Genomic DNA, 13,768 nt, shown 5'->3' on the forward strand with positions numbered 1-13,768 from the left:
AATTCTTTTAATGACTTCCTCCTATTGCCTTAGGATGGCCTATGGGCCCCCACCTACTTTTGCAGATTTTCTTCTTTCTTCCTGTGCAGCAGCCACCCTGGTCTTCTCTCAGTCCCTGGACAAGTCGTGCCCTTCTCTCCACAGTGCCTTTGTACATGCTGTTCCCCTTGCCTAGAATGCAATCACTTCTCCTTTCCTCCTTGGTAAAAACTCCTACCTACCCTTATGTACTTAGTTCAAAACTTATTTCCTCAAGGAAGGTTTCCTTTATTAAATTATATCCTTTTCTAATAGAGTGTCAAAATGCTGTGTACCTTTCCTCTATACAACAGCGGTACATATAGGCTTTCATGGGAAACCAGAGGAGTAGCAAACCTATCCTGGCAGGATCAGAGCTATCAGAAAACAGTGGTATGTGAAATGAGGCTTGAAGGAGGAATAAAAGCCACATGGAGGAGAAAAAGGCACAGAAGTCAGAAACTGGCTTGTCCTTTCTCTTGTACCCCAAGGCACTTAATGTACTGTGGAGAATATTGCAATTGCTCACTGTATATTTGAACTAAACTGACTAAATACTATTCTCTTAAAACAAGCTTAGCTAATGTACCGATCTGGAAAAAAGAGGTTAAAAACATGCACCTTACAACTGGTATTTACACAACCAAAGAGGATATGATATAAAATGGATACTATCTTGCTGGGATTTTAAAGAAATTCTCTTACACAGATGACATTATTTTTTATTATTTGTTACCCCACTCCTACTTACAGTTGATAACAGAGAGGAACCATAAATAATAACAAAGATTTTCATTGATATTTTAATGTTTGAGAGCCTTAAAAATATAACCCAAGAATTATTACAGTCTAAAAGTAGTCTTATATTCAAATCATCTGCTATGCTTTCGTTTACCAAACAAATAAATAAAACACAATAAATGTACTGAAGTGTCTTGGTTGTAATAAAAATTTATATTAGGTACTAACCAGCTGAATTCTAGAATTTTTCTCATCTTAAGAGAGAGAAGCATTCCAAATTGCAAGAGGCTAAAAATAACGCCTTTGGGGCTAACATTCTGTGTCACTGCAGAGAACTGTGGATCTATTTCTCCACTGAGGGAGTTGTCAGAAATGCTGCCCATATAAAGTCAGTGGCATTTGAAACAATGACAGTCTAGTAGCAATGAGCACACCGATCCCCCAGATCTTGGTCTCTAAATACCATTCTCCAATAAAATGAACCAAGGTTCCTTGGAAAAATGGTTGATTCCAGAGTTGGGTCAGGGAAAATATAAGATGGGCTTGAAACATCTTGTGATACCAGAAAGTTAGAAAACACTCAAAATAAAGGTTGGGGGCTTGATAAAAGAACACAGAAGCCAACCTGAAGGAGCCCTAATGCCAAAGCTAGAATAATTTGAGCAGCAAAATAAATAGTGACAGTGTTAAATTTTAACTCATAGAATAAAATAAATATCCATAAGTCTATCCTGATATAAAAAAAATGAGATGGGATAGCTCCTCCTTACAATCCAATTAATAAATGTGGAAGGAAAGAGGGAAATAGAAAAATCACAATAGGTAAATACTACCGTAATAATTTCTGCAGACAAGATCCACCAATGGATACTAAAATTAGTGGGGGGAAATGTGAAGCAAAACATGTGCATAGCGTCAACATATCTCCCCCAAGATATTTACTAATCCCAAAGGAAAAGACAGAAACTGTACAGTGGAAAAAGCCAGCAGACATCATCTTACTTAGCCAGGTGATCACCAGTAATAAGACAGATCGACATCATGAGCCCACTGATATGATGCACCAAGAAGGACACAACATCAGTTCTGTGGTATTTCTGCCAAAAATGCAGAAATTCCATTTGTGAAAAAATGTCAGCCAAACTCAGACTGAGTAACATTCTATAACTGATGAGTAGTCTTCAAAAGTGTCAGTCATGAAAGAAAAGGAAAAACTAAGGAACTGGGGTGGAGGAAACTAGGAAAACTAAATGCAATGTGGGATACTGGGAGAATCCTGGAACAGAAAAATACAGTAAAAAAATTGGTGGAAATCAAATCAGCTCTATAGTTCAGTCAATAGTATTATACCAATGTTAACTTCCTGGTTTTGATAATTTTACCATGGCGACATAGTATGGTTACATAGTAATGTGAACATAAGGCCAGTTGTATAAAGGAATTCCAGGTACTATTTTTGCAACTTTTCAATACATCTAAAATTAATTCAAAATAAAATGTTTTCAAAGAAACAACATTAAAAAGGTAAACTAATATAAGTGGCAGTACTGTACCATTCAACTTTGAAGACAAAAACAAAATGGCAAACAAAAGTGTGACTTTGCTCCATGACTGCACCTCCTACTCTGCATCCCACCCAGAGAGGCAGGAGATGGGGATTAGAGTAAGGTAGCATAGGAGGACATTATACCCAACCTACTGGGAAAGAGGAGCATATATTATAACAATTTTCTGAAGGCCCACTCTTGACACTAGGGAAGAAAACTCACATTCCACTCACAGTGGCTATAAAGATAATTCTCAGGTGAAAAAAGAAAGAAAGAAAGAGAGGTTTGGGAGGGGGGAGTGGGAGGGAGAAAAAACTGATATTCATTTGCCAAGATTTTACAATGTTTTTATTTGTGTAGATGACAGAGAGAGTAATCATTTGGGAAAATGGCTAGAATCTGAAACTTTATCAATATCTTCACAATGTATTATATTACTTTAGTCAAATAATTTAAACATTCTTTTATCTTCTTTTTAAAATATTACATTGATAAATTAGTCATGTCTATAAAAAGTCAAAGTTAACTTTCACCATTGCTTTTCACATTAACGAGTATATTTTTCAAGTCTCATAAGATAGTCAGCCTTGTGACTTTAAACTCACACTTTACAGAAAGGAGGACTTGTACTTCAGCTTTAACATTATTTCAGCATACAAAGGATATAACGTACAATAAACCTTCCCATGAATAATCACACCTAACAAGTATAAAAAGTCCAGGGCACTCAGAGGACAATCTGACAGGGTGGAAAGAACATGGGCCTTGGAGTAAGAGAGACCTGAGATTAAACCTTAGCTCTGTGACTTACTGGCTCCTGGACCCTAAACAAGTTCTGCAACTGCTATGAACTTGAGTTCTCTCTCCTGCAAAATAGCAAAAATATCACTTAACTCAGTGTATAATAAGGACTAAATTAGATAATTGTACCTAAAATGTTTGGCCTATGGCTAATCACTCAATAATGTTATTAGTTCCTCCCACCCTTCTCTATTTCATTGTTAAAGAGGCATTCTCTGAAAACATACCGATTGAAGTTAATGTCTGGGTAACTAGAATACTCCGACTTCGTCTTAGCATTTCGCCGTGGAAATGTGCAGAAGAAAGCATTAGCTAAAAGACTAGCAATCTGTTCCTGCGACATTGTGATGGAATGATTCATCTTCTGTTTTAGGAGTGGCATTGGCTGATAGAGGAAACAAAAAATACAGACAAGATGAGCAATAATTAGTTTAGCAATTTCAAAAGCAGAGGCACCAAATTGCATTTGCTAAATTAAGGCAGGAATAATTTCAGGCCACTCTTGAATCCTTAAATCAGCAATACTGTGGAAGTCAAGGGCAGTTCATCAAGGATGATTGGAAAAATGTACCTGTTTGACAAACTGCAAATTTTTAATCAATAATAATGATAGTGAAGAGAACACAAAACATTACTTATTAGTGAAACACAAAATTGCTTTAGCAAGTAAGAACTAAAAACACATTATCCATGTAACGAAAATTAAAACAAAGGATGAAATAGAAAAAGGCAACGTTGAGTTTAGCTATTATTGCATATGCTAAATTTTGTTCTCACTTATATTAAAGATGGTTGGACAGTGCAATTTTTCTATTTTAGTCCTAAACAAAATGATCTAAGGAAAATATTTCAATAAATAAATCTTTTCCTGCTAATTCTGAATCACAACTCACACTGACAATTTCTTTATGAGACCCAAATCCAATTTTATTAAAACAATCAATGAAACATGTGTATACAGATTTATGCATAACTTGTAAGAAGAGAGGCATTTCCTACATAATCATTCCAAGTCAAGGAAGATGCAGGACATTTTTCCTTCAAATTTTTTATGTCTGAAATAGTTTCTAGTTATACCAAGCCCAAGTTCACTGACCTTTCATTTTTAGCATAATCCACAGGACCTAAGTATTGTGTTCAATGGGTTTTATTCTATTTTAAATGTTTAAACTATATGTTTTTAAAGACACGATGGTAAAGCCAAAGACCAGCTGCCAGTTTCCATATCAGTTTTTAAGTTTCAAAATGCTCCAATGTAATATTTAGAGATGCATTTCCTTCTCCTTTCAATAAGACCCAGAACTAAGAATCTTGGATAATTGCATTAACCTCAAACCAGTATGCATAGAGAACTGTCCTGATCAAATCTCAGGAATCAACACTCAAAATGAAACTGAGGGAAGGCAGACGAGACAAATCAAAACTGCAGTGCTCTAACAATTAACTTTTTTATAAGTGACAGAAAATACACATCATTGCTAGAATAAGATAAGGTTAAACTTGCATTTCAACTATTTCCCTTGGGAAGATACAAAGGTAAACCAGCGAAATGTAAAGAATTTATTTTCACTATGGTATCCAAAATTCTCTCTCCTTTGAGGCCTTAGTGATCATCATTTCAAAGAAAGAGGAAATAGAGAGCTCATATTGATCTTCTTTTCCCATCCTATACATTTATTTACAATCCAGCAATGAGTTTAGAAAAGGTGACAATGAGTCAATGGCTTAAAGCAAACTGTTACTTGGTTTTAGTAAGAAATGAGTTTTTAACTACCATTTACCAAATTATCCACAAAAATGATTTTAAAAATTAATGGTGATATTTTAGGTTTAATGAACTTCAAACACAAACATTTCTTGTCCTCCAAATAACCAAATAGTATAATTTTAAATAGAATAAATGATTTCTGGTCTCTTGGTGAGGAGAAATGCCTGAAAGCTCATACTTGGGGAAAACTAGAGGATGTAAATCTTAGCGTCAAGCGCTCAGGCAGATAAAATAAAAGACTGGATAATATGAACCAAGATCTTTCAAAAAGTTCATGTCCAAAATTTGTTTCCTTTAATTTCCTTTTCATAAATCTGAATTTTACCTTTTGCTTTGGCCTAGAAAATGTTAATGAGATAAATCATTAAATAAGAATATACGCAATTTAACTTGCCAAAGATATATTTTGATATCAAATCGAAATGTTAACTTTCACAGCAGAGATTTACTTTTCAGTAGAGGACAGAGCACAGAATTAAAATGTTCTCCCCATTAATACATTAATGGATGAACAAAGCTGTTTTAAGCCAGGACAAAACATTGGGGAGCCATGAGTCTGATTTTGGTTCTACCAAGTGACTCGCTATAGCTTACAAATTTAAATGCTTTTGAATATACATCTCATTAAAAAAAATATTAAAACCTCTCTCCTACGCATGAGGGGAAGAAAAGATTAAGTGATTCATACCTAAAGGCTATATATTGCCAATTACGAACTATATGTTGAATCAAAAAGCATTAATTAAGCACTATGTTAAACTCAGGGACACAAAGAGGATCTCCCTTCAGGGATTACAATCTAGTGGGAGGAGATATATATATAAAGACATAAATTACAAAATAATGTGCAAGTATGATTTGAGCGCTCCAGGAGGGATTAACTTTTGCTGGGAGAGGTAGGGAAGGCTTTGCAGGGGAAGTAAAAGTTAGGCAGAACCTAAGAGGTAGTGAGAAATTTTACCAGGTAAGGGGAAAAGCAAGGAGGGAATGGGAAAAGAATGAGCATAAAACATAAGCAAGCAAATAACTTCCAACATAAACTAGAACAAGAGGAGTTTTAAAATATATTTTCCCTGCCCAAGAGAAAAACTTATTTCAGATACAATGCATTAATGAGGTGAAATAAAATTGGAAGTATCACAGTAAAATGCTAACAAGTATGGTACAATGAAAAACATTCAGTGGTTCTCAACTGAAGGTGGCATGGCCCTCAGGCATCTGGACACGTTTTCTCGTTGCCCCAATGACTGCTTGTGGTTTTGGTGGTATTTCAATGACAGATTGCAAGGTGTGGGACCATCCCACACATTCAGAAATTGTTCCACCCAAAATGTCCCTAGGGCCCCTATGGAGTAACAGTGTTAGCAGAAACCTGGATAGCATCCATGTGGCAAGGGGGCTGGCTCCAGAAATAAAAGGCAAAAGCAAATTCAAGCCACTGTTGTGAGAAACACAAAGAACAAACCAACAACCTCTTACAGTGGTTTGAAAATATGTCCACAAACTCTTTGATACTCCTGGTTTGAAAATATGTCCACAAACTCTTTGATACTCCTCCCTTTAAGAGGTACAGTCTAATTATCTTCTCCTTGAGTGTGGGCTAGATTTAGTGACTAACTTCTAATGAATAAAAAAATAGTGGAAGTGACACTGGATGTCTTCAGAAACTATGGCAAAAAAGGCACTGCCACTTCCTTGCTCTCTCCTTTGGGCTGCTTGTTTTGGGGAAGTTAGCAACCGTGTCATGAGGACACCCAATCAGCCTGTGGAGAGACGATGGCAAGAATTGAGGCCTTCTGGGCTGGCCCCGTGGCTTAGCGGTTAAGTGCGCGCGCTCCGCTACTGGCGGCCCGGATTCGGATCCCGGGCGTGCACCGACGCACCGCTTCTCCGGCCATGCTGAGGCCGTGTCCCACATACAGCAACTAGAAGGATGTGCGACTATGACATACAACTATCTACTGGGGCTTTGGGGGACAAAAAAAGGAGGAGGATTGGCAATAGATGTTAGCTCAGAGCCAGTCTTCCTCAGCAAAAAGAGGAGGATTAGCATGGATGTTAGCTCATGGCTGATCTTCCTCACAAAAAAAAAAAAAAAAAAAGAAAGAAATTGAGGCCTTCTGCCAACAGCCATGCGAGTGAGCCAGCTTAGAAGTGGCTTCTCCAGTCTCAGTCAAACCTTCAGAGGACTGCAGCCCTGGCTGACATCCTGACTGCAACCACAAGAGAGATCCTGAGCCAGAACTACTCAGCTAAGCTGCTCCCGAATTCCTGATGGACAGAAACTGTGAGATGATAAATGTTTGTTGTTTTAAACCACTAAATTTTGAGATTATTTGTTACATAGAAATAAATAATTAATATACTCCAAACAAAATGAAATAATACCAGATTTATTCTTTTATTTTTAAAAGTTAAGAAAGTACCATGAGCCCATTTGTGATACAATATATCACTTTGGGGGAGGTGGGAGGCAGTGGGTAGTATTAAGCCATTTTGAAGATAAAATGTTCTAAATCTGTTAGTATGTTTTGAAATAATGACCACTTTTTTTTTAAGTTCGAGATTGTTTAAACAAAAAGAGACAAGTCTGAGTAAACAAACTTCAACAGTGTGAACTAAAGCTCAGAAATTGAATGCTGCATTTTTAATGTCCTTTTGCAGTGTTCTCTCTAGCCTCTAACCCTCTCCTTAATATAGCAAAATCATCATACTCTTTGGCAAAAATAGTTTCCCTTCTCTCTCTTCTCTCTTTGACCTTGGCCATTAGAGTTTAAAGGAAATTCAACTGTGAGTCTCAAGACAGCTACTAAGGAAGAAGTTATTTCCACCAACCTGGGTGCAAATATTTGGCAGACACAGGGCAATTTTCACCATATCAGGTAAAATGGACTGATACAAATGTTGAGCTTCTGCTTCTTCAAGCACCTGAAAACCAATAAAATATGTTATCAGTGAATAATAATCAATGAACAAATGTCTTTTATGAAATTAAATTACATATCTGCTTTTCATAGGATCCCATAATAAAGCACATTATCAGCATCATCAAACACACATAAAAGCACATGAACAGATGCACTAATTAACTTACAAGTTCATTTCCAAATGTATATAATTCACCTTAATGCCCTCTGAAAACAAATTAAGCATCCCGAGTATGAAATCTCTCTCCTGTTAACATTCACAATTAATAAAACACTTGCAAATGAAAAACAGTACATTCTGCCCTTGGTTACATCAACCAAAAACTGCTAGACCACCAAGGACTCTCTGAGAAGCCCGCAAGGACCCATCTAGCTTCAATAGTCTATAACTTAAAGAAATCACCATAACAGCCACACTAATTATTTCAGAGCATATTATGTGTGTCAAATCTAACCTACTGGGTAGTAAACAATGAGATTTCTGATGACCTTACAATTTTCCATTTCCAGGCACCCTTGGGAAGTTAAAACCACAATTCCCATATCATAATTTGAAGTACAACAAAGCCAACATTCATGGCCATTTTTGTCTTTTATAATTTCCTCTCTCTACAAGGCTTTAGAAATTACTTTGGGTCTTTTAATCCAATGTCTCTCTAAACATTAGGGTTACTTCTTTAAAAGTATTGAAAATGAAAAGACTCTTAATTTAGAGATACTACATACACAGTCAGGATTAAAGTAAATCATTTATCTGAAACCACATTTGAACTAGAAGAGGTCTCAGTTATAATCCAGTCTGATCTTGTCATTATTACAGTAGAGAAAAGAAAACTGAGGCCAAGGAGGTTCCCTGATCATCCCAGATTGAGAAGGTCAAGTAGCAACTAAATCAGAACTAGAACCCAAGTGTTGTGGCCTCTACTCCATGGCTCTCCTCACTTCCCCATGTGACCAATGTTTGGGATTGAGGAGACTCTTCACAAATATCTATAGATTTCCTTTGCTATCAGGAGCTAAGCTGAAATAAAGGAACATTCACTCGTCTATCTGCATCTGGACAGGATAGGTGTGTAAAGAGAAAAAATAACAAAGATAATTTACATTCACTCTGGTTTTACAGGGAAGTTCTAACACTAAGAATTTTCTTTATACCAAAGCTCTAAAACCCAACCTACACTTACCTCCCTCTTTAAATCAGCATGATGGGAAAACTGACATTCAGGATGAACAGAAAGGTATTTGCAATTCAGGGAGTTTGGAATTCAATTAATCATAGGTATAGAGAAAACTAAGCAAGTGAACAACACAAGACAATTATTAAATCTAGGGAAACAAAAAGTTGTACAAGAGTGGAAAAGCAATCATATTTCAGACATGAATAGTGTTTTTACCACCCTACTACAAAAACAAAATATGGATCTAATTGAAATGAATATGATAACTATAGTGGGAAAATGGGGAAGTAGAAATAAGGCTGCATTAGTGGTGATGCGGGAAGTGAATGATAGCTAAATTCTAATCTTCCATAATGTGAAGTTACGTTAAAAAAAAAAAGCTAACGAGTTTGAAGTGGTTAAATGGCTGCCTCTTCATTATAAGCCCTTTAATGCTACTAAAAATAAAAACTAAATTAAAAAAAAATCATACATTCACAGAAGGCATTCTACTATTTTACAATTTTAATGCACACATTAAAGATATTTGCTTCCCTGTACCCGAAAATCCATAAAATATATTAATGTATACATTTAAGATATTCAAACTCTTCTTACTCATGATTTATCTTTTTGCTTTTTAAAACATTTTATTTTAAAATAATTATTCACAGGAAGTTGTAAAAATAGTATAGAGAGGTCCAGTTTACCCTTCACTCAGCTTCCCTTAGTGGTTACATTTCATATAACTATAGCACAATATCAAAACCAAGAAATGAATACTGGTACAGTGTGTGTGTATTGTTCTCTGCTATTTTATCACGTGTATATTTGTGTAACTACCACTGAAATCAAGACACAGAAGTGTTCCACTACAACAAAGATTTCCCTCATGCTACTCATTTATAGTTACATCCTCCTTCCTCCAACCATTCCTAAGCCCTAACAACCACTAATCTGTTTCCCATCTCTATAATTTTGTCATACTATATAAATGGAATCATACAGTATGTGTCCTCTTAAGATTGACTTTTTTCACTCAGCATAATGTCCTTGAGATCTATCCAAGTTGATGAAGTATCAATAGCTAATTTCTCCTTATTGTTGAGTAGTACTCCATAGTATGAATATACCACAGTTTGTTTAACCATTTACTTACTGAGGGGCATTTTAGTTGTTTCCAGTTTGGGGCTATTACAAATACAGCTGCCTTTTACTTTCAACCTGCCTATATTGTTGTGTCTGAAATGATTTCTTGTAAATAACATATAGTGTGTCATTTTTTAAAATCCACTCTGTAAATCTTTTAATTGGTGAATTTAGACTATTTACATTTAATCATTGATATGTTAGGACATATTCATTTCATTTTTTATTTTTTATTTTTTTTACTTGTTTTCTTTTTCCCTTCATTCCTGTGGGTTACTTGAACATATTTTAGAATTTCATTTTTATTTACCTAAAGTGTTTTTTGAGTACATCTCTTTGAACAGATTTTTTTTTTTTATTGGCTGTTCTAGGTATTACATTATATATAACTTATCACCGTTTCCTGGTGTCAACATTTCACCAGTTCCAGTAAAGTATAAGAACTTTACCTTTCTCTAAGTTCCTTTACCCTCCGCCATTTAATATGATTTTCTTCAATATTTCCCTATATATATATTGCAAACCACATTTGACAGTGTTGTGATTTTTTAAAATAGTAAAAGAGAAAATGCCAAACACAATTTAGAATACTCAAGAAGAAAATTCTATTATATTTATATTTTTACTCTTTCTGTTGTTCTTTCTTCCTGCCTCATGTTCCAAGATTCTATCTTTTATCATTTCCTTTCTTTTTTTTTTTAAAGATTTTATTTATTTATTTTTTCCCCCCAAAGGCCCAGTAGATAGTTGTGTATCATAGCTGCACATCCTTCTAGTTGCTGTATGTGGGACGCGGCCTCAGCATGGCCGGAGAAGCAGCGCGTCGGTGCGAGCCCGGGATCCGAACCCGGGTCGCCAGCAGTGGAGCGCGCTCACTTAACCACCAAGCCACGGGGCCGGCCCAATCATTTCCTTTCTGTTTCAAGAAATTCCTATAGACATTCTTTTGTGATAGGTCGACTAATGACAAATTCTCTTCCTTTCCTTCATCTGAGATGCCATGGTTTCCCTTTCATTCTTGAAGGATATTTTCACTCGATATGGAATTCCGGGTTGACAATTCACTTCTTTTAGTCCTTCAAAAATATTATGTCACTTCTTTCTGGCCTCTGTGTTTTCTGATGAGAAATCCACTGTCATTCACACTGTCTTTCCCCTAGAGGCAATGTGTCATTTTTCTCTTGATGCTTTCAAATTTTTTCTTTGCCTTTAGTTTTAAGAAGTTTGACTACAATATGTCTTGGCACAAATTTCTTTGGGTTTATCCCGTTTGGCATTTGCTCTGCTTCTTGAAGCTGTAGGTTCATGTCTTCTGTCAAATTTGGGAAATTTTCAGCTATTATTTCCAGTTTACAGCCACGATTTCTTTGAGCATCTTTTCAGCCCTGCCCCCTTTCTCCTCTCCTTCCAATACTAAAAATGACATGAATGTTAGATCTTTTCTTATAGTCTCACAGGTCCCTAAACTGTTAATTTTTTTTTCCAGTCTATTTTCTTTCTGTGTTCAGATTGAGTAATTCTTTTGTTCTTTTTCAAGGTGATGGATTCTTTCCTTTGTCATCCACATTCTTCACTGAGCCCGTCCACTGCATTTGTTAAAAATTTTAGTTACTGTATTTTTCAGTTCTAAAATTTCCATTTGATTCCTCTTTACAGCTTCCATTTCTATGCTGAGACTATTTTTTCATTTGTTTCAAGCAAGTTTGTAATTGCTCATTGAAGCCTTTTTGTGATGGCTGCTTTAAAATCCTTGTCAGATCATTCTAATTTCCATGTTATCTCGGGGTTCGTGTCTGTTGATTGTCTTTTCTCATTTCAGTTGAGATTTTCTTGGTTCTTGGTGATGAGTGATTTTTGATTGAATCTGGATATTTGGGGTATTATGTTATAAGACTCTGGATCTTATTTAAGTCTTGTTTTAGCAGGCCTTCTGTGACAGTGGAAGGGGAGAGCCACCCCATTATTGCCAGTTAGGAGTGGAAACTCGGGTTTTCTAGTCCACTTTTGTTGGCTTCCAGAGCAAGGAGGAGAAGAGGCATCTTGATACTGCTGGGTGGGGTGAGAGTTCAGGCTGCCTACCAGGGCTCTGCTGATACCACCCTGGTGCCATATCTTCCTGAGGGCCCACAGACCCTAGCTGGTCAGTCTTCTTTCCACCTTTCAGAGTCTTCTTACACTTATATATATATAGTGTCCTGTATTTAGCAGGAGTGATAGGGAGAAGTGTCTATCCAAACATTTTTAACTTAAAAACATTTAACCTTAAGTGTCTAAATAGGCTGACAACTTCTTCTCCTTTGAGTACCTGTCCTTGTCTTTTAAAATTGACATATGAGTAGCTGCTGCCATGCTTTGCTCTCAGTCACAAACTTTAAAATATCACTTATTTATCTGATGAAGCCTTATTGCACTGGATTTCTTCAAAACTATTAACATTTCAGACGTACGTCTAACGCTGCTTTGGAAACACAACTGAAAACATAAAAAAAAAGTCATTAGAGAACATAACCAACTCAGCTACTGTTTGAGATGGAATGCATAATTAAAAAAACTATCATGATCTTATGCCCTTTCACATATTATTAGTATGTTTATTCAAATCTTACCTTTTACAAATTATTATTTACTATTTATTAATCTCTATAATTTATTAATCCATACAATGCAAACCAAGATATGTCGTAAAGTTTTTAAAACGTAAATTCTTTCTTAATTTTAAGAGAGGCAAGAGGCTTAAATAATAAAAAATAAACAATTATTTATAATATATATTATATTATTTATTTATAATAATGATGATGATGACGATGACGATAAGCATTTACATGATGGTAAAGAGGAAAGTTTCATTAAATTTTCCCACAAGTAGAGCCCTGCCCCCTATTGGATAGTCTGCATAGATAATTATATGTAGCAAGTGTTTTTGTGCATATGTGTGTGCATGTGTGTAGATAGTGACTTTTTATTCTAGTCCCCAAAACTATGTGTATGTTTCATCCAGAATTGATACAATGCGTTTCAAAATTATAATGCTATTTTGCCCTTCTCCTCTCTTTAGACTACAGATCTGTTCATTCAATTGGCCAGTAAACAAATATTTGAGTATCTATTATGTGCCAGGAATGAAGACAGAACCATAAACAATAACAGACGTGATCACAGATCTCATGAATCTCACAGCAGAAAGCCCTGTGCTCTTTCTGTGACCTCCCTCCACCATACATCAGCCCTAACCTTGAAGGACAGTAATTACTGCAATCTCATCATAGTGACCATGGAGAAGCTATCTTTCTTTCTTCCATCAGCAGATAGAAACATGGACAAACTACTAAAATAGAGTAACTAAATTTGTCAAATGTCAGAACATTATGAATGATTCAAATATCTAGAAGCACACAAATAGAAAAAAGATTTTTACTTATTTCTTCTTTCTTAGAATACTTGATCAACTAAAACAGTCTGTGATCTGTGCTTTAATACTAAAGACATACTCCTAGATTACTAAGTGCAGTACCCGGCACACAGAAAGTACTAAATACCGACTACTGAACTTTGACTGAATAAGTGGAATCTATAGCTGGTAAAATCAGAAAACTAGTGTATTTTAATAAAGGAGTAAATTTCCATATATCTACTTCTTCAAACAGTTCATAAAAAACA

The 13,768-nt window shown here is 35.6% G+C and overlaps 1 protein-coding gene across 2 annotated transcripts in view; it reads right to left on the reverse strand.

Moving 5' to 3' along the window:
* The window catches only part of PARG (poly(ADP-ribose) glycohydrolase), a 126,628-nt gene that overhangs the window by 60,227 nt on the left and 52,633 nt on the right, over positions 1 to 13,768 (reverse strand). For both annotated transcript variants that reach the window (XM_087431838.1, XM_087431837.1), the window contains exons 8-9: positions 7,711 to 7,803; positions 3,335 to 3,492 (exon numbers count right to left, since the gene is read on the reverse strand). In XM_087431838.1, the coding sequence (XP_087287964.1) occupies positions 3,335 to 3,492; positions 7,711 to 7,803 (251 nt within the window). The remainder of the gene's footprint in view (positions 1 to 3,334; positions 3,493 to 7,710; positions 7,804 to 13,768) is intronic.

The sequence above is a fragment of the Ceratotherium simum genome, chromosome 6 (genome assembly GCF_057802395.1).
Source record: "Ceratotherium simum simum isolate JZ-2026a chromosome 6, ASM5780239v1, whole genome shotgun sequence".
Lineage (NCBI taxonomy): Eukaryota > Metazoa > Chordata > Mammalia > Perissodactyla > Rhinocerotidae > Ceratotherium > Ceratotherium simum.